This window comes from Gasterosteus aculeatus, chromosome 4 (assembly GCF_964276395.1).
Source record: "Gasterosteus aculeatus chromosome 4, fGasAcu3.hap1.1, whole genome shotgun sequence".
Lineage (NCBI taxonomy): Eukaryota > Metazoa > Chordata > Actinopteri > Perciformes > Gasterosteidae > Gasterosteus > Gasterosteus aculeatus.
Window position 1 is genome coordinate 13,049,034 of NC_135691.1, and position 20,813 is coordinate 13,069,846.

General features: G+C 42.7%; 3 protein-coding genes across 6 annotated transcripts; 2 read left to right on the forward strand and 1 right to left on the reverse strand.

The window, feature by feature from the left end:
- The first annotated feature begins 249 nt into the window (after positions 1 to 249).
- Positions 250 to 9,614, forward strand: LOC120818186 (gap junction beta-1 protein). Of its 3 annotated transcripts, XM_078102296.1 has the most exons (9): positions 250 to 981; positions 1,463 to 1,598; positions 2,184 to 3,039; positions 3,217 to 3,350; positions 3,495 to 3,658; positions 4,256 to 4,410; positions 4,640 to 4,725; positions 4,842 to 4,913; positions 7,341 to 9,614. In XM_078102296.1, the coding sequence occupies exons 1-9, from the start codon at positions 865 to 867 to the stop codon at positions 8,180 to 8,182; spliced, it is 2,562 nt and encodes an 853-aa protein (XP_077958422.1). In that variant the 5' UTR covers positions 250 to 864; the 3' UTR covers positions 8,183 to 9,614. The 3 variants fall into 3 exon arrangements, with proteins under 3 accessions (XP_077958422.1, XP_040030999.2, XP_040031000.2); XM_040175065.2 differs by lacking the exons at positions 250 to 981; positions 1,463 to 1,598; positions 2,184 to 3,039; ... (3 more) ...; positions 4,640 to 4,725; positions 4,842 to 4,913 and adding an exon at positions 6,376 to 6,519; XM_040175066.2 differs by lacking the exons at positions 250 to 981; positions 1,463 to 1,598; positions 2,184 to 3,039; ... (3 more) ...; positions 4,640 to 4,725; positions 4,842 to 4,913 and adding an exon at positions 6,938 to 7,089.
- A 687-nt stretch (positions 9,615 to 10,301) lies between these two features.
- On the forward strand, positions 10,302 to 13,352 carry LOC120817896 (gap junction alpha-3 protein). 2 transcript variants are annotated; one of them, XM_040174559.2, is made up of 2 exons: positions 10,302 to 10,643; positions 11,424 to 13,352. In XM_040174559.2, the coding sequence occupies exon 2, from the start codon at positions 11,448 to 11,450 to the stop codon at positions 12,540 to 12,542; it is 1,095 nt and encodes a 364-aa protein (XP_040030493.2). In that variant the 5' UTR covers positions 10,302 to 10,643; positions 11,424 to 11,447; the 3' UTR covers positions 12,543 to 13,352. The 2 variants fall into 2 exon arrangements, with proteins under 2 accessions (XP_040030493.2, XP_077958425.1); XM_078102299.1 differs by lacking the exon at positions 10,302 to 10,643 and adding an exon at positions 10,757 to 10,829 and having other exon boundaries at positions 11,446 to 13,352.
- A 3,558-nt stretch (positions 13,353 to 16,910) lies between these two features.
- vma21 (vacuolar ATPase assembly factor VMA21) lies at positions 16,911 to 19,412 on the reverse strand. Its single transcript, XM_040174562.2, is given in 4 exon segments — positions 16,911 to 17,764; positions 18,781 to 18,890; positions 19,220 to 19,362; positions 19,365 to 19,412. Coding segments are annotated over 4 exon segments (426 nt in total). The 5' UTR covers positions 19,398 to 19,412; the 3' UTR covers positions 16,911 to 17,624.
- Between the last annotated feature and the right edge of the window lie 1,401 nt (positions 19,413 to 20,813).

Here is a 20,813-nt window from a genome sequence, read left to right on the forward strand (position 1 = left end):
TCAGGTTGACTGGGATGCCGATTCCCAGCAATTTAAAACTCGGCTTGTAATTCCTTGTTTACATTGGCCTCCGTGCTTGTTCCCGGCAGGCCTGTAATTCACACATCACCGCAGAGGTCCCCGAAAACCTTGCTCACCAGAATCCAGAATGAGCATTCTTTAGTGCGACCCTGCTCTGCAGTTCATCCAGTTCACGCTCCCTCCAAAGAACTATGCTGAACTAATGTTGGTTTATTGGTTTATTTGAATGCCATTGGCTTAACTTCCTTATAACACAGTGTCCTTGAACAAATTATATGTAAAAGTTTGACAACATGTTGAGATTATTTTGGCCCCAAAGCCTCTAGTTAATCATTCGCTTTACCAGATAAAACTCAGAGATTCTGACTGTCAACTATCTTCAAGTGCTACATTTGACATTTGAATAACCAGACCAGACTAAATAACCCGGTTTTACAGTCAAACTAGAGGCTTTCCTTTGTGAATTAGCACATAACGCTAAGCTATTGGTAATGAGAGTCAGATAGTTAACGTCCAGTTACACTTCAACAGGAGGAGCGAGGCCGCCCGCTCGTTCTCACGGTGAAACAATGGCGGCTGAGTGGTTCAGGAAGACCCCTTTCCTTCAAATCTGAAAAAGACCCCTCAGAGACTTGAGTAACTTGACAACGTCTTCAACGTGGCTCGTTAATGTCTTTCGTGGGCTAAAGGAGGAGCGGAGCGGGTTTGACCAATGACAACTTTAATGGCATTGTGAATCTATCTAGGATTAGTGACACGTTTAACCAAGCTAAGCTAACTGGCTAGCTGACAGCTAACTGGCGATAGTGGCCTGTCGGAGGCTCCATTCCGTCCCGGACGACCATGACTACTCCGCAGCCCCCCGCAGTCTCCCAGAGAGTGCAGCTAACTTTCAAGCTGTTTATGCTGGAAATTGCCCGGAATACACTCGAACAAGAACTTGTCGACCTCACCAAAAAGGTAAGTTAATGTTAGCACCTACATGTTCCATATTACCTGTATATTAAATTAATTGAGTCAATGTTAGCTAAGCTAAGTTAGCAGTTATGTTAGTTAGCGAACGCCAGCGCGGAAGCCACATGGTCAGACATTAAAGATACTCTTCAGACATTAAAGAACTTTAACGTTATTTAATGTCAGTTGACTGAGATTGCGAAATTGATATGCAACAAAGTACTGATCAAAATTGCACGAGTGTGTTGCTAGTGTTACAATCAAAGCTTATGTCCAACTAATTGATTAACATTGTTAATGTTAGTTTAAATGTCTTTAACATGTTAATGTTAAATCAAGTTTTTTGTTTCTTTTTTACATTGCCAATTGATTACTAGAAATGTGTTAACTAATTTAAAAACTACTCCCTTTTTAAATTTATAATTCCACACATATGCCTAATGTTAGTCATATATACTTTTTCCGGCTTGTTCCACTTTCCCCTCAGGCCTATGAAGACGTTCAAGGTTTCTTGAATGCATCTATTCCCGCTGCTGGTGTGTTCTGTGATTTGGTTAAGGCTCTGGATAAAAAATGTGAAAACATTGACAAGGTCTGCGGGTCATTAAAACACCTCACAGTTGGTAAGTCCAGAAGTTGGTTCATGAGAGAGATTTTGAAGGGCCTTAAGTTAGAAATAATAAGTAATTACACAAATGAACACAATTATATTTTTCCTCCAATAGTTTGCTTGCAACATTTATTATTGTGTGTTTGACGTTCTCATTTGTAGACTATATATCCTACATGTTGTATCGATTTATATTTCTAATGTATTATCACAGCTATATGTGATCCACATATCTGTAATTCACATCGCTATGATCTAAGCACAGTGGTCCCCCAACCGTTTTCGCCTCACAGACCGTTTTCCTGTTAGACAATATTCCGCAACTCATTGGTTGTCGACTTCTGAGTAAGGGACTGATTTTCTTCCACAATCTTCTGTCTACAAGACACCAATCCAGCACTGCATAAATACAATTGCTTGGTTCTTAACAGATGATCTACGCATGTAAAACAAATGGATAATTTTCTGGTTTCCTATCATACAAATGACCTCGCAGCCATCAGCATTACTCAAGTTTTTGGTGTGTAATTTAGGAAAATATTTTACTTTGACCTTTTGTTTAACCCCCCCTCTTTTCTGCTTTTGTCACCTTTTACAGAGACACCTGAATCAATAACCCAAGCTGAAGACAAAGAACATTCAGTAATTTCTGAGGAGAAACTCCCTTCAGATGCTGCAATTCTTGCATCTGCAATTATTGAGAGACCTGAGAATAACCCGGAGAGACCACCACCACCACTGCCTCCCGTACAAGCTATACTCCCAGAGATCTGTAACACCATACCAATGAAACTAAAACAACTAATGATCTGGGGATGTGAGGAAGATGTCCAGGTGCAAGACCAAAAACAAACATCCTCTCAGCTGCTTCACTTCCTCAGAGCAAAAACTAAAAACATGGGTGCACTAGAGGCCACGGTCAAGAGCATGTGCGCTTCAAGTTTGCCACAGGGGCCTACTGTCAAAAAACAGGGCTACCAATTCAGACAAGTTGTGATAAATGCACTGGCTCCAAAAACATTATGTGCAGACATTGAGAACCAAGGCCCAGTTTTCCGGGTAAGGAGAGTGCAATTGAGTGGCTCTGTAACCTACACTTTGGTAATTGCAACAAAGACTGAATTATGGGATATTGGAGACATATTCACAGAGGTGGGACATGGGGAGTCTGAAGCTCATCGCTCTGATAACAAAGAGTGCCCAAATCAAACAGCTCAAGGGGACTCCAGTCTAAACATCCAGTTGAAGAGCCAAGCCCTCCAATGCACAGAACCTGAACATGTGAGCCGTGTGGCCGACGCAAAGGGACCAGCGGTTCATTGCATTACCATTCCTGACTTCCAAATACGGAGGTTTGAAGAGACTGAAGTTGTGGTGTCTTGTATTGTGAGCCCGGGCCACTTCTACGTACAGCACGCGGACGCCGTGGTGACGCTGCAGGCCCTGTTTGCCGAGTAAGTCCTTCAGCAAAGGCTCTGATCTCTGCTCGCTTATTCCCCGGTTCACATTAACAGAACGTATAGAGCCACTTCTCCCTTTTGGTTTGTTACTGCTTTCTTAGTAGATTTTTTTCTTTTTTTTAATAATCCACATGTTTTCGGTTATCATTATTTCTTCTTCTCATTTTGCAGCAGCTGCAACGCCAGTAGTTCACACGCCGAGCCAAGCTGCATTCCAGACATTGGAGCGAAAGTAATGGGTTGGTTCCCTAAGCAAGGACAATGGTGCAGGGTTCAGGTGACGAAGATCTGTGGAGTGAGTAGAGGTGCGTCCAGTTTTGTTCGTTGGAATGGTTTGGCTAATGCATACCTCTAGATGGTAGCAGTGTCACTTTGGCGTGTGGGAATTCCTTCATGTCCTTTTTTTTTTTTGGCTTCACCGTGCTGTGCTTGGTGTCTTTTGGTGTCAGACAATAATACCGCTGATGGTGCCGGGAGTGGGACATCCATCAAGTTGGAGGTGAAGAAGCTGGACTACGGGGACACCGCCTGCCTGTCCCTGTTAAACATCAAAGAGCTGACCCCAGAAATGGCCGTCCTTCCTCTGCAGGCTGTCAAGGTCTCGATGGAAAACGTAAGTGTGTCTCTACTCATGTTTGCATTTGAAAGTTAAATGCATAAGTCTGGTTCATTTGGAGGGCAAATAAATAGCTTTTGTCTAAAAGAAAACCTTTTTGCTCTTTTAATCAATTGTTAACTTGTCCCATTTGGTCCTGAAATTTGAAGTGATCGTCTCATTGCATTAGATTCATTGCTATTTATTGCTATTAATAAAGTATTAGGAATATTTCCCAAATTATTTTTTTATGTTTAACGCCATCTTTGTGTGTGTGTGTGTGATGGAACATGGTCGCCTTTTTACTTAATACAGTTCCATGTTTTTATGTCACGCACATTATCAGTTCAATGTGGCTGTATTGCCTGACGGTTTCAGAGAAGATAATGTTGCCAAAGCATCTAAGTGATGTGAATATTAACACGTTAGAATATTGCAGATAATCTCTCAGATTTGCATGCGTGACAGTGGTTATAATACTATGCTTGGCGGTGAATGTGTAGACTCTGTTAAAGCATTGCCGTTTGACCACCTTATAAGTCACAGCCTTCTCTATTGGCCATAGAAATGTAATTGTCTCAGTTCACGGTATTTATTCATTTTGTCTCCCCCCAGGTGACGCCTGTGAATGGGAGTGACTGGTCTGAGGAGGCAGTGGGCTGGTTCAAAGCAATAGTGCACAACAGAATGCTCTATGCCAGACTTTACCCGCAGGGGCCCACGGTTACAGTCGAGCTGTTCCTGGAAAAGGGAAAGCTTGGAGCTATGAGGTACTTAATTAGGAAGCAATCAGTCAATTGTGAATAATACAATTTAGAATACCCAGCACGTATGCCCTTTTGTTTCATTTGTTAGCTACTAACATTGTACAAAGAGGTTTTGTGACGTGGAAGATGTACACGGACTGAATATATATGCTTATGTTGGCCTTACAATGGGCATATACTTTACAGCACAACGCAATCTCTTAACGTTTCATTAATTTCATTCTTATTTCAGGAGGGGTGCGTCCCTGTCTTTGAGGCTGGCCCAGAACGGACACGCCAAACATAACAAACTGTGCAACATGGGTCTCGTGAAAATAAGTGAGTCTACTTCCAGTTTGGATTGTTTACATCTACAGTAGGTGACGCTGTCGCCTCTCTGACCAGAACCAAAATCATTTTCTCTCCCAAATCAATCTTGTGTTCGGCTTTTTCAGGCGCAACTCAACAGAAAAAGAGACAACAGCAGTTGGAGTGGGAGAAGTACCTCATCTCGTGCTATATTCAAAGTAAGAAGTAATTCAGAGTAGCGAAGGTTTCTAGTTTTGTTTGGCAGCCAACAAACCGTATCAAATCTGAATAGTAATGGTGGATATTTAAATATATATGTGTGTAATGTAAATGGCCATTGTAATAAGGCTGAACGCACTGATTGGACTGGCACACAATAAGTAACTTGTATGTCTGGTGATTGTAGTGTGTTGTAGTGAGTGTAAAGATAATGTTCTCTATAACATCATTGCAACTAAATAATATTTGTCCAGTATTTATGGAACGTACATTCATGTTGATTGTTTTCCTTGAGGATTTGATAAATATTGTTTTTATTAATAACTTTTTTAGACTGCATGTAGGATGTGTGGGGACCTAATAGTATTATTTAAACGTCTTTTTCGTCTTATTTAGAACATTTTCCCTTTGTACTTAACACCTGGCATTTGCTAAAAAACAGGAAGTGATCCGCATACAGTAGGTCTGTTATTTCCTTCTCCTTTCACAATAATCATTGTTTGAGCTGTGTTGGTTTAGTTGATATTTCTGTGTTGTACAGTGGCGGCTGTATTATTATTTTGAATTAACATTGTAGCTCTCCTTTCATAATAAAACTGTACTCCACAAGCGCGTGCTGTCTCCTATTGTAGATGAACGTGTCTTCCAGAGAGGGAATGTAAATGAGTTTTAGTTCATTCATAGAACTACCAGGCCACTCAAATCCTCCCACTGCATTTGTCATAAGTGATGCAGAGCAGCTCATTGCAAAGTGAGCTGCTGTAGACGATCAAAGTCCATCACACGTGACCACATTGTGTTTCCACTTGCAGTCTGTTGCTACTGTAAATGAATGTTTCTACTGTTATAGGCAGGAGTTTGAACACTACAAAATGTGCAATCTCAGTTGATCAAAAGACTTTTTTTTGTTCAAATGCTGTAGATTCGTCATAAGCACATGTGTGTTGCGTAGCAGAAGGACATTTCCAACTATTGCTTAAAATGTGTTAAATCCACGGTCATGAGTCGGCATGCAAAATAAAATATTTGGAACAGCACCTAGCACACAGTATTTTTAAAGTTAATTTAGTTCCATGTTTATAATTGCAAACATTGCATTTTACATCATCGCAGCAATTACATTTGGCACATAGTTAAGTTGCAAAAATCCTCAAACAAATGCAAGTACAGGTGAAATAAAATGACGTGTATGAATGTCATTTTCTACTACATTGTAACTTCCCGTATGTATTTTCCGGGTGACTCCGTGCTCTGAATGTCAGTGACTCCGATCAAAAGCTTGCTTCACTTCTCTGCCCTGCCAAGCGCGAGGCCTTCGGTGTCCACGCAGATTCCTCCTCTTGCCCGGGGTAGGCGGAAATCGAGGCGTTTGAACTGAATTCTAAAGAGTCTTGTTGCAGCCCAATAAAGGCCGCCATTGTATGTAAATAGTTTATATAAGCGCATATGACTGCCCGGTGCAGGGCACTGGCTAGTGGCGGAGGAATGATTAGCATTTTCCAAAGGCATGCTTCTCCATCCAGCCTCCTGGCTCGTTGAAACCCCCCCCAATATTTTAATTCATATCTTCTTGGTACACACTTTTGTGTACCACCACAGCTGAAGGTAAAATGTCCTCTCATTCAACCTGTTTTGTACTAACTGTCAGTATGCGATGAGGTAGTGTGTGTGTGTGTGTGTGATGCTGGTCACGCCGCATTGCCTCAACTATTGTCATTTATAATCACATCTTTTAAATGATTCAGCTTTTTTAACGTGACAGGTTTTTTTATTCTGCTGGATTCTGTGGTCTTTCTGACAAACAATAGAGGTCTCTCACTTGTCTTAAGGGGGAAAAAAAACAAAAAAAATGCTGGCTTGTTCCTTGGAGATATTTGCTGGCAGTCTGTCAGTCTGTCTGTAACTGGGCTGTAGGTCAGTTTGGGAGTACGGTATTAATTCAGGGTGAGCCAATCACGTGGCGCAGACAGTCTTTGGCAATTGGCTTCGTCGGCGTTGCGTCTCGTGACCGCGGCCGTAGGCCATCACCCCTGCTCTTATACGGCCGACTTGCCGCTGGGAAACTTGCTTTTCTGTTGCTCCTCACTCTGCCAGCTTGATGCTCGGTACGCACCTCAAGATGGTCATCTTTGGACCCGGCGCTGCGAACGCCGCAGACACCGCCGGCTGAGCGTGGTAACCCTCCGTAAAGAATGAAGTTAGACTTTTCAACAAAAGGACTCAATTGTTTTGGACCAAAGCAAAAAGGAAATAATTTACACAGATAATCCTTTGCTTCAATTAATACATTTTCTAAAATTTTTTAAGAATGTAGGTTATTTATCTTTTTCTCGAGATCTAGTTTTACCGGTTGTCTTTAAGCAAGAGATGTAGCTGAGCCTCCACCCGTGTGACCTACTCTGAAACGCGACCTCTATTCTTTGCAGAACTGGAGTCGAAAATGAACTGGGGGAGCTTTTACGCCGTGATCAGCGGCGTAAACAGGCATTCCACCGGCATCGGGCGCGTCTGGCTCTCCGTCATCTTCATCTTCCGCATCCTGGTCCTGGTGGTCGCCGCCGAGAGCGTCTGGGGAGACGAGAAGTCCGGCTTCGTCTGCAACACCCAGCAGCCCGGCTGCAACAGCGTCTGCTACGACCAGTTCTTCCCCATCTCGCACATCCGCCTGTGGGCGCTGCAGCTCATCCTGGTCTCCACCCCCGCCCTGCTGGTGGCCATGCACGTGGCCCACCGACGCCACGTTGACAAGAAGATCCTGAAGAAGACGGGCCGCGGCGGGCCCAAGGAGCTGGAGCTCATCAAGAACCAGAAGTTCCAGATCACCGGAGCGCTGTGGTGGACGTACATGATCAGCATCGTCTTCAGGATCGTCTTGGAGGTGGCTTTTCTCTACATTTTCTACTTGATCTATCCGGGCTTCAAGATGGTGCGCTTGGTGAAGTGTGCGTCGTACCCGTGCCCCAACACGGTGGACTGCTTCGTCTCCAGACCGACAGAAAAGACCATATTCACTGTGTTCATGCTGGCGGTGTCCGGGCTGTGTGTGCTGCTCAACCTGGCCGAAGTGGCCTACCTCATATTCAGGGCCTGCAAGCGGTGCCTCCGAGGCACCGAGGAAGAGTCCAAAGTCGCTTGGATAAGTGCAAGATTCTCCACTTATAAGCAAAATGAAATCAATCAGCTGATAGCGGAGCAGGCGCTCAAGTCTAAGTTCGCTGTGAGCAAAAAGAGCCCGGCCGAGAAGGGAGAAAGGTGTTCGGCATTCTGAAGCTCGGCCTCTTCTGTTGAACCAATCGCACACAGCCGTGGATCGCGTGGCTCTGCATTAATGTCCCTTATTCTGTACAGGCACGTTTAAACCATCTATTTATGTATATCTGATATCATTCAGTCAGTGGCTTATTGAGTCATTGTTTGTTCTTCCCCTTGTTCGTGGTGTTAGTGATACGGGTGGAGGCAGCCGTGAAGGCAAAGGACCGAGTCCGTTTTAGACCGAGTCCACTTGGGCGTGTGTCGTTTTAGTGTTTTTCCCATTTGATCACAGCGTGAGAAGCAAACTATGGATTAGTTCTAATTCTACAGTCCTGAGTCCTGAACAGTTGTATTTAAAGCAAATATTGACTTAATATTAAAATATTTTAATTTTTTTTCTTGGCATGTAGTAGTACGTACCATTGACACCACAGAGATTACAGTACAGATTAAAGGGATGAATAGAAAGCAAACTTTTCATTTACATTAAATATTGTGGATATGTACCGTATTTCATTCCAGTCAAAGCAAAGAACTGGAAAGGGCCGTAACGTCAATAAATGCCACTGCGTTCCAGAAGCAGCCGGTAAAGCCAACAGAAGTCATATTTTAGTCGTCTTGGTTAATTGACTCTGCGATGCAGGTAGCTGCAGTATTGATTTCGAGAAGATTTTGAGAATTATTTGTTGAGGTCCGTATGTGCACGACAACATGGATGCAAAGAAATAGGAAGGAAATGTGTTCATTATACGATAACAAATTGGGACTGACTTTCCGATAACTGCACAGAATGGTACAAAAGTCCAAATTTGTTGATAACAATAAATAAATATGATGGTTCAGCTTCATGGAGTTTAGAAACTGGTGAATTACATGTCAAAATGTGAGCTCGGCTGAGTAAGACTCTGAATTTGAAGTCTGTTTTGTCATGTTCGAAACATTTCCAGTGTCTGATGACCAATATTGTGAAATTGATAAATAGTGAGTCAGTAACACCGCAGCCACAAGAAACATTAAAATCCAACAATATTCTGAGACAATTACATTTTAGTCAACGCTTCAGTTGTAGCTAAATTATGTTTTAATGACTAAAAAAGCTCAAATAATCAAATATGACTTTAATCCAACTACAACAAGCTACTAAGTCTAAAATTACATTTGAAATTCTTGTCAACATTAGCACTACAGCTTTATTTATTATCCAACTTATCTAAGTGTGGAATTATTATAACACATGACAATTTTAAAACACTGTTCAGATAAGGACGGCTGTCGTTGGATATTATCATTCTACAAAGAATGAAAACACAAAATCACTTTAAAAAAACAATTTGACACACACATGTTACACACTACTGACCTAAGAATTGTGTTAAGTGTAGTCAGAAAGGTTGTCAGAGAATAAATGATATTTCATTAAACTACGCATCATTTCAGTACTGTACAAATGTCTTTGTATTTAATTGTTCTGCCTACTTACTTCATTGCAGCTCGTGTTTAAGGTGACATATTTTTGTTTTTGAAAAAAGTATTATTAATATCATTCAGTTTCTCTCTGGTCCTGAATGGCATGTCCAATACGCTGGTATCTGTTTATACAACTATTCTATACACACTATACATGGTAGTACATACAAAAACCCTGATGTTGATATTCATGCCGAAATGTACATATATGACTCCACACACAGGTAAACATTCCAGATGATGTAAAAACGATGTGTATATTATGTAATATACAGAAATAAAGTGCCTGATAATTTGACGGTTATTTAAGTTATAACATTGGAACTTGTTGCAATTTGTTGCTAAACGAGCAGCATAGAAAGATTTTCTACTCTAGTACTCAGATCCTGGTGTGATGTGTTTGAATGAGAACTTCTCCCCCTCCTTTAGCTTCCTTGTAACTTGAGGATGCAGATGTCTACTCATCTCCAAATCATGCCCCCCTCCCCCTCCCCCCCCCACCATGATAGGAGAGACCCTGGTGCTAAATTTAGACCACTTGTGGCCAGACGGCCTCAGAGGACACCATCATTGGCCAGCTGCCCTGTCAATCAGTGTCACAAGCGAGTGGAGGGCCTTCAACCGTTTACATTAAAGAGTGTACCCTGTGCCAAATTTAACCGTCGGGGGAGGGGAGGGGGGGGGGGGGCTGGACATGGTTCAGCTGAGAGTGCGTCCGGCAGGTTACGTGTGTTGTGCTCAGTGGGAGACCCCGAGGCCTGGATCCTGACTCCTGCCGCAGCTGGATTTGGAAGCCGAAGACCGAATCGGGGGGGAGTTTGTCAGTGTGAAACGGAGGTTGTGGGCAGAAGAAGTCCACTTTTCCTCTCCATTCAAGGACATTGCTGGGGGGGGGGTCGGCGGGGGCCCAAAGATCAGCTCCGCACTGAGGATTGTCGGCAGAGCAGGCGGCCTCATGGAGCCTAGAGGACGAGGCGGGCTTCCCTGCAGGGGATGCATGAGCTGACAAGGTGCGTTTATCCAGCATGCGGGATTCTTTGAGATGGTCTGTGAGGTGCAACCTCTGTGGTTTGAGGTACTTCAAGTACTACGGCATTTAAAGTTCAGACGCTTTACTCTGGTTGGATGTTGTGACCAAATGCTGCCGTTTATTTTGTTTTTTATAAGAAAACTGTTTTACGAGTCCATAATTATGTGTTCTTTTCTAAATGTGATCATATCATTACCCTTTATCATCAGGGATAACAGTCTGAGCGGTTTGATGTTAAAAGCATATATTTGTTTAAATTTGAAACCCAATACAACATAAATTCAGCAGTATTCAGAATCAACTTTCCCTCGCATCAGCATTCTGTGCTAAATGTCACAAGCAGAATATAAATATAAAATGATATATTCCTGGAGCTGATTGTACAGATATGAATTGAACCCTCTCTGATTCACACTTCCTCCACCACTGTCCACTACTTGGGTTTTTGATTTCACCTTGTGTGTGGATCATGTTCCCTGAGCCGTGTCGCCCAGGAGCCACAGAATCATGACTGGGGCCTTCACCCCACCCCTCCTCCTGTCTGCACATGCCAAATATATATATATATATATATATAGCCGCTTACAGTAACGATAATCCTGTCTGTGTCCACGTGGGAAAAAGAAACCTGCTGGGCAAACCTCCTCAGGGGAAGAGTTTTGCCCGAGTTCTGCTGACGTTTTAGAACATTTGTAGGTATCAGGAACACTGAAGCCACCTGGGCAAGTATTTTTTACCAACCACTTGTGTGTTCCTCCAGTCAAAGACCTGAGCTCACACAGCCATGGGCGACTGGAACCTGCTGGGAAAGCTTCTGGAAAAGGCCCAGGAGCACTCCACCGTGGTGGGGAAGGTGTGGCTCACCGTGCTGTTCATCTTCCGTATCCTGGTCCTCAGTGCCGCCACAGAGAAGGTGTGGGGCGACGAGCTGTCGGGCTTCACCTGCGACACGAAGCAGCCGGGCTGTGAGAACGTGTGCTACGACGTCACTTTCCCCATCTCTCACGTCCGCTTTTGGGTGCTGCAGATCATCTTCGTGTCCACGCCGACGCTGATCTACCTGGGGCACATTCTGCACCTGGTGCGGATGGAAGAAAAGGACCAGCAGAAAGAGCTCGCTCAGCATTCGGACAAGCAGGCCCTTGTTGCGGATGGTAAGCAGAAGAAAGCTCTGGTGAGGGACAATAAGGGCCGAGTGCGCCTGCAGGGGGAGCTCTTGCGTACATATGTGTTTAATGTGGTCTTCAAAACCCTGTTTGAAGTGGGTTTCATCGTAGCTCAGTACCTCTTGTACGGCTTCGAGCTGAAGCCCATGTACACATGTGACAGACCGCCCTGCCCCAATGTGGTCAACTGCTACATTTCACGTCCCACGGAGAAAACCATCTTCATCATCTTCATGCTGGGAGTGGCTAGCGTGTCTCTGCTCCTCAACCTCGTAGAGATCTACCACCTGGGCTTCACCAAGTGTCGCCAGGGCATCACCTTCAGGCGACGCCATCGGCTCTCCAGGGGGCTTCCCAAGGAGCCCAGCGGGGCCGCGGTGCCGTACGCGCCGAGTTACGACGACTACTTCCACCAAGTCCAGCCGGCCTACCCGCCTGTACCCAGCTACGACCTCCCCCCTCTGTCCGAGGGCACCGACCCGCCCTTCCACCCCTACCACAGCAAGGCGGCCTACAAGCAGAACTCTGACAACTTGGCGGTGGAAAGGAGCGGTGGCAAACCAGAGGAAAGTGACCCAAAGGGTAAAAAGGGAGCCGGGTCGGCCCCCGGGTCGGCCCCCGGGTCGGCCCCCGGGTCCCCTACGCAGGCCAGGCCAGGCCGCAGCGGCAAACACAGCAACAACAAGACTAGAATAGACGATCTGCAGATATGAGGAGGGGAGGTTTATGTTTCTTCGTGTTGTTCCGAGGCATTCGTACATGCTGGAATGACTCTCCTCTCTAAGATGGCAAACGCTTGACTCAGTCACACTCAGAGGGGAGTGACGCTCAGAGGGCTCACGGAGACGCTGCCGCTGTGCAGAAAGACCGCGGGCCAGTAAACGCATATCTACCGGGCTCGGGCTTCTTCAGAGAAGTTCTGATCCACCGAGTAGTGTCCCACGGGTGGCTTTTGTTTTGAAGGACTGGGTTGGATTTCACGTTAGAGCATTAATGGTATGCTGTACACATATATCATATCCATATCTCCACTACTTACTATTGTCACCCTGGGAATAAAAATAAAATCAACAGGCTGCTCAGGTTTTATATGAAGGTGCATGAACCTTCACTTTGAGCTTTGGGAGAAGAGTCCAGGACTGAAACTTCAGCTCTGGCTTGACAGGAAATCAGATAGGGCAAATAGCTAAATTTAACCTCCCTTTAACAGTTTTTGAGGTCACCATTCAGCATAGTTCACTTGCTTGGACTTGAAGAGAAACGTTGTGCAATACCTGACACCACATTGGACTCTGGGTGTACCGTACCCAATTCCGGGAGGTGCCTCAAAATAAATTGCTCTGGTCTCAGGAGTTCTTTAGTGCCTCTTTTATATTGCGGCAGCCACAATTGAGCACACGATTCTAAGCACATGTTTTGTTAATCCTCGTTTGTATCTGCGTCTGGGCCGTTCGCTCTCTGTTAAGCATCTGGTAAAAGCCATGTTTGTAAACTGATTGAAATAAATCTGTCTTAAATTAAAAGTAAGCAATGTGTTTATAATCAAAGTAAAGTCTTCATCAGGACTGAACTGCCACTGTTGTTTCAAATTTTTTTTTAAACAAGACCACTTCAGGAGGAGAAACAATGAATGCATGCATATTGCAGCTCTGCCTGTAAATCTTTACTTTTCATTTTTGAGACACTGAATGTCTGAAATTAGAAACAACCCGGTGAGTCATCGGTATCCACCCACAAACATTTCGATCGGTTCAGAACTGACGAGCTTGAGCGGGAACAAACGTGCCGGGTTAAGACCTCGCTATCCGTACATACACACGTGCACATCTTACACGCGTGCACACTGGCAACCCGGGTACGGAAACTTTGACTTTAACGACATGCATGCTGATGACGGAGGAGAGGTCTCATACCTTTTGATGAAGTATTCATCATACATCATTCATCATTTTTTTTCACTACCTAAAGAAGAAGAAATATGTATTCTACTCAACTTGTATTGAAACTATGAGGTACAATTATTATTACTATTATTATTATTATTATTATGACATGGTGACAAATTAATTGATGTGAGTTTTGAGTATGGTCCGATATCCAGCACTTTGAAATAATATCCTTTTAGTGGAAGGCCAGTTTTTGAAGTTGTAGTTGCATAAGAACATCGTAATATAAAGGTTTCTATTTTGGCTGAATCATGCAAAGTGTGTGATATATTAGTATTAGATGGCACAAGGTCGTTTTTATGTAAAACTGCCATGATTTTGATCAGTGAAATTAATAACAGCATCCTCTCCTCTGGCACTCAACTTTGATTAGTGAATTCAAAGCAGTTTGGTGGGAGAGTCTGTACATTGTGTTTTCAATATATATTACCAGGGATTTCTTTGTATCATCACTGTGACTTTGAGAAACATTAAAACACCCACAATATGAAATAATGCTAGTTCAGACTTTTGAAATAGTCCGATTAAATTGTTTGATAAAATCATTTAAGATGCGGCCCCTGGTTCGACCTGTGATATGTTAATGAATTCATCATTTTCACAAAGCTACCAAATCACATTATAGAATTAGCAAAATAAAGGAAAGTTATGGAAACACAAGAAAATAAATAAATAAAATAAATGTATAAATAAAACATATTTATCTTACCATATTTAATCATACAGCCCCGCAGTTTGATCAAAAACTCTAATGCAATAAACAAGGAAAAATGTGCAAGATAGTTATAGCATAATCAAGAGAAAGATTAAAACATTTTTTAACTGCAGATTTTAATAAAAACATGGACAATAATTATATTCCGAAAGTGTTTTTTTCCCCAAAATATTTACTACAAAAAATATCAAATAAGCAATAAAGTCATTGTAATTATCTCCTCAAAAGCACCTGCGCCATGGGAAACAAGGACACAACGACTATGACAATAAAGCCACCTGCATAATGTTGGATATAAATGCCATTCTATAACTCATTTCTGTAAAGCTCCCTGCGCTGCGATGCGATGCTTTGCTGAATAGTTGGAGCACAGTCCTCTACTGCCCTCTCGCTCTACTTCTGCCTAAACACTCAGATGCTGCTCATCTGAGTGTCGTGTTTGCTGTGCTCGCCATCTGCTGGGCAAAGGATATCCACATCCTGCTGGATATTTGAGTAGATACAAGTGAACGTATTCCTTCTGATGCATCTCTGTATGTGCGTCTACTAATATTCATTCACAGAAAGTGCTGAAGGTGGAATGCATTTTAGAAAAATCAAGGCTCACAGAATAAAATCATCAAAATGTTCAGGGACTTATGTGCACGTACTAATGCTCCTGTCGGCTCTCTGCGGCAACTTTTTTTTAATCATGAAACGTGTGATAGATGACAAAGAGCCATAAGCGAAGCCCGCCCTTGTGCTGCTGCTGCAAGGGCGGGCTTTGGAAAAAATCTGCCGCAAGGCAAAACCGGGGCTCTGATGTTCGCTGACTGAATCAGTCTGAATGCTTGCAGGCCTGTCACCTCATCACCAACACCAGCCGAGGCAAACTCACAGCCCAGTGCGCCGCCCCAGCAGCAGACTGAAAAACACAGTGTGTGAGCTGCACTGCGCAGCTTGATGAAAAGACACCCAAAGGAACAGAAATCAGATGCCAAAATGGCTTCTGAGGCCGTCACTTTGTCTCGCCGGTTCTTTATGTTCACATTATGTTGTCAGTGGGGAGCGATCGACTGTTGGCTGCCACCATGTGACGGCAGAAACTCTCCCCAGAAGTCAATAAGGTTTCAACAGACTTTATTCTCAATAAATTATATCGAGCGTGACAAAAATTAGTAAAATGGGAATTCTGCTTTCAAAGGGGATGTATTCAGGTAATCAATGAGTATAGGGGCAGTTTGTCATTGCATGTCGAGTTATGCTGTGGTGACTGATGAATTTGCTTTGGAGATGAACGCCATAAAAAAACGCGGCTTACAAATACTTTGTTCTCAATGGAAGCTTTGATTTAGACTCAGTTGAAGTCATAAAGTTGACATTATTCAGAAAGGTCTTGGTAATGTGTTGTATGATTTCCTTTAAAACGGTCCCAAGTGGTCAGTTCCTTTGAAGTTGATAATCAGAGTGCTCAATTGAATGGGTTTTATAGAGATGATACATGATGGTTTCAAACCTTTTCTACAGAAACAGCATTTGGACGTGTTTATTGGCATGTTCTATTGTTTTATTTATTTGTTAAATTTAGTAATAAACAAAAGTAGCTAAGATAAAATAAATTCACAGTATTTACATGTTTAACCAGGCTTCTGCCTCTATTTTACATTTCCATTTGCTGGACGGTCATATCACTAACATAAAATGACAACATAAAATACAATCTATGACTTAATAACGTGTTTCAATATATTATACTAGGAGTTTTACAAAAATAATATGTAATGTTTTTTCTATATATTCTACCATGACTCACAAATCTGACTGACAGCCTGCCGCAAGGCACGCAGAAGCAATGCATCATGGGGCAGTTGTAGCGAGGCAATGTCTCACACTGAGAAATGATTGCTAATCCACATAGCGTGCAGTGTGAACCCAATCCATCCTCAATTCATACGCCATTCCCTGTATAAATACTACTTCAGCAGGCCATTCATAACAAAGCCAGTACACTTTCTACGGCCTGCAAACTGGAAGACTTTTACGTCTAATATCCCAACATAAACTCACTGTGGATTTTCATTGCATAATATAAAAAGTGTCTTAAGACCTCATCGTTTTTTTTTCTGCCTGGCTGTTTCTACAGGTTTGAACAAAGACATACTGCTTTCAGAAAAAGTGTAGAGTTCATGTCCCCTGTTCACCGCTCATCAGCTACAGACCGGAGACTGGTTGAATGACAAGCTTAAACAAAAGAAATGGAAATAGCACAAAGTCCCGACATGTTTGCATCATTAGTGTAACGTATTACTAAACGCGAATAATAACATTCCCACGCTAAATTTGTCAAAGTCAAAAAATAGATATGAATCTGGATTGTGGTTTTGCAAATTAACCGAAAAAACACAGAGGCTTTGAAGATATTTAAACTGGGAAACTGAAAGTCCAATTTTCAATTTTTTTATTTAAGCAAATGAACCTTTTTAACCAAACCACATCACACAACTAAACTGAGAACAACCTCAAATGACCAAACATCATAGAGCACAAAGCATTCCTTGAATACCTGAATACAAATCGACATTGCAATCATATCCAAATTCAAAGTTACAAAATGTCACTATATGCTACATTGAACACATTGAATATTAAGAACAAAACATGAATTCATATGTTCCAAAATATAGTGTGAAGTAAAGCCAGTTTGGGGTTGATATTGAAGTCAAAAGTATGTGGCTAATAACTCAAATTTGAGGACGGAATGATCAATTCAGCACTGCAAATTCTCACAGAAAGGATGTGGAGCATTTTGGAATCGGAGTCTTTGAATATAAATATTTCAAGGACATACACTTTGTGTGCGTGTGTGTGTCTACTCATCATCCAAAACACAAGATGTTTTCCTACGCGACCAAATGTTGACCGTGCAGGGACTCGCAGCACTTGGCCAAACGGCAGCTTATAACAAAGCCTCTTAAAAACGGCGGCGTCCCCTCCACCATGCCAGCAAATAAGACAGTAGTTTCAGGCTTTAAACTTGCATTAAAGCCTGAGCGCAACCACATCCCCCAACTGCCTGGTTGAGCCCATGGTGGTTGGAGAGGTGGGGGAGGTATCTGCCCATCTCCTCCAGTCTTACGAGCTGATGGGGTCGTGCCTTAATCGTGCTTGCCCTTCCCTTTAGGCGCGCCTTCGTTCCAGGCTACATAAACAAACAAGGCCAGCACCACGTGCACAGCAAGCACGGCAACGATGGCTGCATAGAAGTAGCTGTCAGAGCTGGACAGCTTCATGGAACCTGAGAAAACAGTGAAGAAAAAGCATCTTCAATGGAAAAAAAAGGCCAAAGGTGTCTACGTCATCTTTCAAATAAACACTGTGTCAGTTCCCACAAAATGCTGCACTAAACGCTTGGTACCACGTGTTCAGTGCGAAAGACGCTCTGAGGGCACTCTGCCACTGGTGCAGATCCATTAATTTAAATTATCATGATTTTAAATAATTTTCAAAATGTTTTTCATCATGTGCAGTTAGTCATCCCGATTACATTATTTTTTGCGTTGATAAAAATAGTGACACAGAAACAGACTACAAGTCATATCAACCTCAGCCGGTGAAACTGAGCTGCAAAGTGACGGCCCCACACGTGTCACTGTGTGACAGGAGTGACGCACTACGGATCAAACGTAGGCTGCACGTTTGTTTCACTTTGTTTGGCTGCGTATAAAGAATGCCGTTAGTTCCCAGAGCGCTTTAGTGGCAAAACTATGTCAACGACGGCTTGAGAAACACTGGATGAGAGTAGCCGACAGTGTTGCTCGCCAGTTCAAAATAATAACATGCTCTCTAAGGTGGCCTTAAATAGAAAAGACATGACGGAAAACGGAACAACGGATGCTGCGGGTGTCCTTAGGTTTTCTTTGCATTCAATGTCATATCAAACACTATATACAATAAATTATTGTAATAAAATAATGTTCTTTTAAATTAAGATATCAGTTACAAGAATGCATTGATTTGCAGATGTTCTGGTGACAGATTGCTTTATTTATTTATTTTTTGTCCGATTCTCGTATTTTACTACAGTAGAGTAAAAGAGATAAATAAAATGAGGAAAGACAACTGTTTGTACAGACGGTAATGTCATTACACTCTGTACACTACCATGCATGTTTTATATGTACAGCTATGTTAAGTTAATATATACATTTTACTTGGCTACAAAGTGAAGAGGCTCGTCTGCGGTTTCCTCTCATCTGCACCAGAGGAGGTAAATCAGGTGACTCCACAGGGGCCGCCAGGTGCGAACCTTACCCTCAAAGAGGTACGCCTTGGTGGCAAAGTACAGTCCGATGGGCAGCGTCACCATCAGGATGGTGAAGAACAACAGCGTCTTGAGGGCTGACACCAAGGAGCTTTCATTTCTGCAGGAGTACAAGTTGTGTCAATCAGCCCGGATGGATTACGGGGGGGGGTGTCACGTGACAACTGTGATGGGTTACATGCTGAACACACATGCTGTGCCGGACGTCCTTTGGCGACGATTAATGATGCGTTCAAGGGTTACACCACATGGAATACACGTCTCGTGTAGACTTGCTGAACGTCGTACAGGGGGGGAGAGGAAGCGGGGGTGTTTTTAAAACAGACGTCAGCTCAGAGAGGCTAAGCTAAGAAGCTAGCTAGCTAGCCTGGTTAGCTAGCTCGGTTTGCTAGCTGCAGGTATAAAGCAACGTTATTACTGTTTCCTCACCCCCTGTAATAAGCCGGGGGCCCGGCGTCAGGAGCTGCTCCGACGGATCCGTCCATTGCTGGGCCGATCGGAGAGGAGGTTAAGATAGACGATGGGGAATATAGGCAGTGAATGTTAGCGATTCCCCCGTCTGTGATGTGGTGCACTGCCTCCGTAGCGCAAACGTCTCCTTCCGCATAGGGTCACGGGATTGTCACGTGACCAGGTGTGACGTCAGGTTGGTCTCGCGCGGATTCGTGTCTTTCAGAAATAAGAATGTATTTTGAAATCTAGTTCTATACAGTCTGTCTTTAAATACGAAGGTAACCCTTAACTATTAAGTGATATGTGTCTCCTCTGTTTTTGGTTTCGAGGAGGGACGGTGATTTGAATTGTAATATCCAGTTGAAGAGTTTTAAAGTCTTCTATTTTTAAGGACTGTCAATCAGGCTTAACAAAGTAAAAATAACTCAATAACAAGTATAGGCTGAGCATCCAAAATGTCCCCGAAATAGAAGCAACAAAAAGTACGTATGTCCCCTGGGGAAAAAAAGATACTGTTCTTGCCCTAAAGCAATGTCCGATTGTCAATAATCTTGTATAGGCTACATTTCTAAAAATGATTTATCAGATGTTTACTATTTTCATATATTTTGTGTGGTGTTTTATTTGACAGTAAGTGACAAAGTGACTACAAACATTAAGCTTTAATGTATTTCACCTAGGCCCGAAAAATATTTAAGAGTCGTTTTTCTCTCCACTTCTTACATGTTGAAGTAAAAGACACCTGTGTGGTTGTATGTAGTGTATGTAGTCGGTTTCACTAGACATTTTATATAGTTTGAGCTTGATTGCAAAAAAAGCAAGCTCAATTTGGATTCATCAGAGGTACTTTTCATTGTAGCGAATGGTCGAATCAGCATCACATCCCATGTCAGTCACACTTTGACATGTTCTTTTTGCACAGTTTGTGAGTGAAAATGAAGCATGCCACTTTCGGAGAGGAACACATCAGCTTTACATCTGTAGCCATAGTGTTAGTCCCACACATGTTCCTATAACCATGCTCCAAAAATAACAAAAATATGGATGTAAGCTTGCAAGTCATTGAAGGATCATTTGAGACATTTATGTGTCATGTCTGCGTGTGCACTACATTTCTGAGTAATTTATCGCTGCCATCCATTTACTGATTTGATAGTAGGTGTAAGAGACAGACATTTAGTCCATTTCGTCCTAACTGTACATATTGTCGTGGGGCCGCCTCTGTTTCTGGTTGAAGTCTCGCTGTCATGGTGTCAAGGAGCCAGTCAGAGCCATTATGAAAAATCCAACGATGTGTTTTAAAAAAATGATCATTTTACCCAGTTTCACTCTAATTATTTAAGAGCACATGTTGACAGAAAATGTCCTTATTAAATAGGTTTCTGTAATTGATTGTTGGATGAACCATAGACTGATATTTAATAAGAATAATGCAGCATTTGTTGTTTTGTTTGATGATTCCCTTTGGAGAGAAATATTGACTTTGGGAGTTGAGTTGACTTTTACCACTTAAAACCCAAAACAGGTATTTTTTTACTGTACGCAGATACCTCTGTCGGTATCAATATCA

What these genes read in the sequence shown, in the direction of transcription:
- LOC120817896 (XM_078102299.1), top strand. Translation starts at nt 10,772, where the DNA reads ATGCTGCCGTTTATTTTGTTTTTTATAAGAAAACTGTTTTACGAGTCC. An exon ending in TTACGAGTCCATAATTATGT is followed by an intron (nt 10,830 to 11,445) that starts GTTCTTTTCTAA and finishes GAGCTCACACAG; the next exon opens with CCATGGGCGACTGGAACCTG.
- LOC120818186 (XM_078102296.1), top strand. Translation starts at nt 865, where the DNA reads ATGACTACTCCGCAGCCCCCCGCAGTCTCCCAGAGAGTGCAGCTAACT. An exon ending in TTGTCGACCTCACCAAAAAG is followed by an intron (nt 982 to 1,462) that starts GTAAGTTAATGT and finishes CTTTCCCCTCAG; the next exon opens with GCCTATGAAGACGTTCAAGG. An exon ending in GATCTGTGGAGTGAGTAGAG is followed by an intron (nt 3,351 to 3,494) that starts GTGCGTCCAGTT and finishes TTTTGGTGTCAG; the next exon opens with ACAATAATACCGCTGATGGT.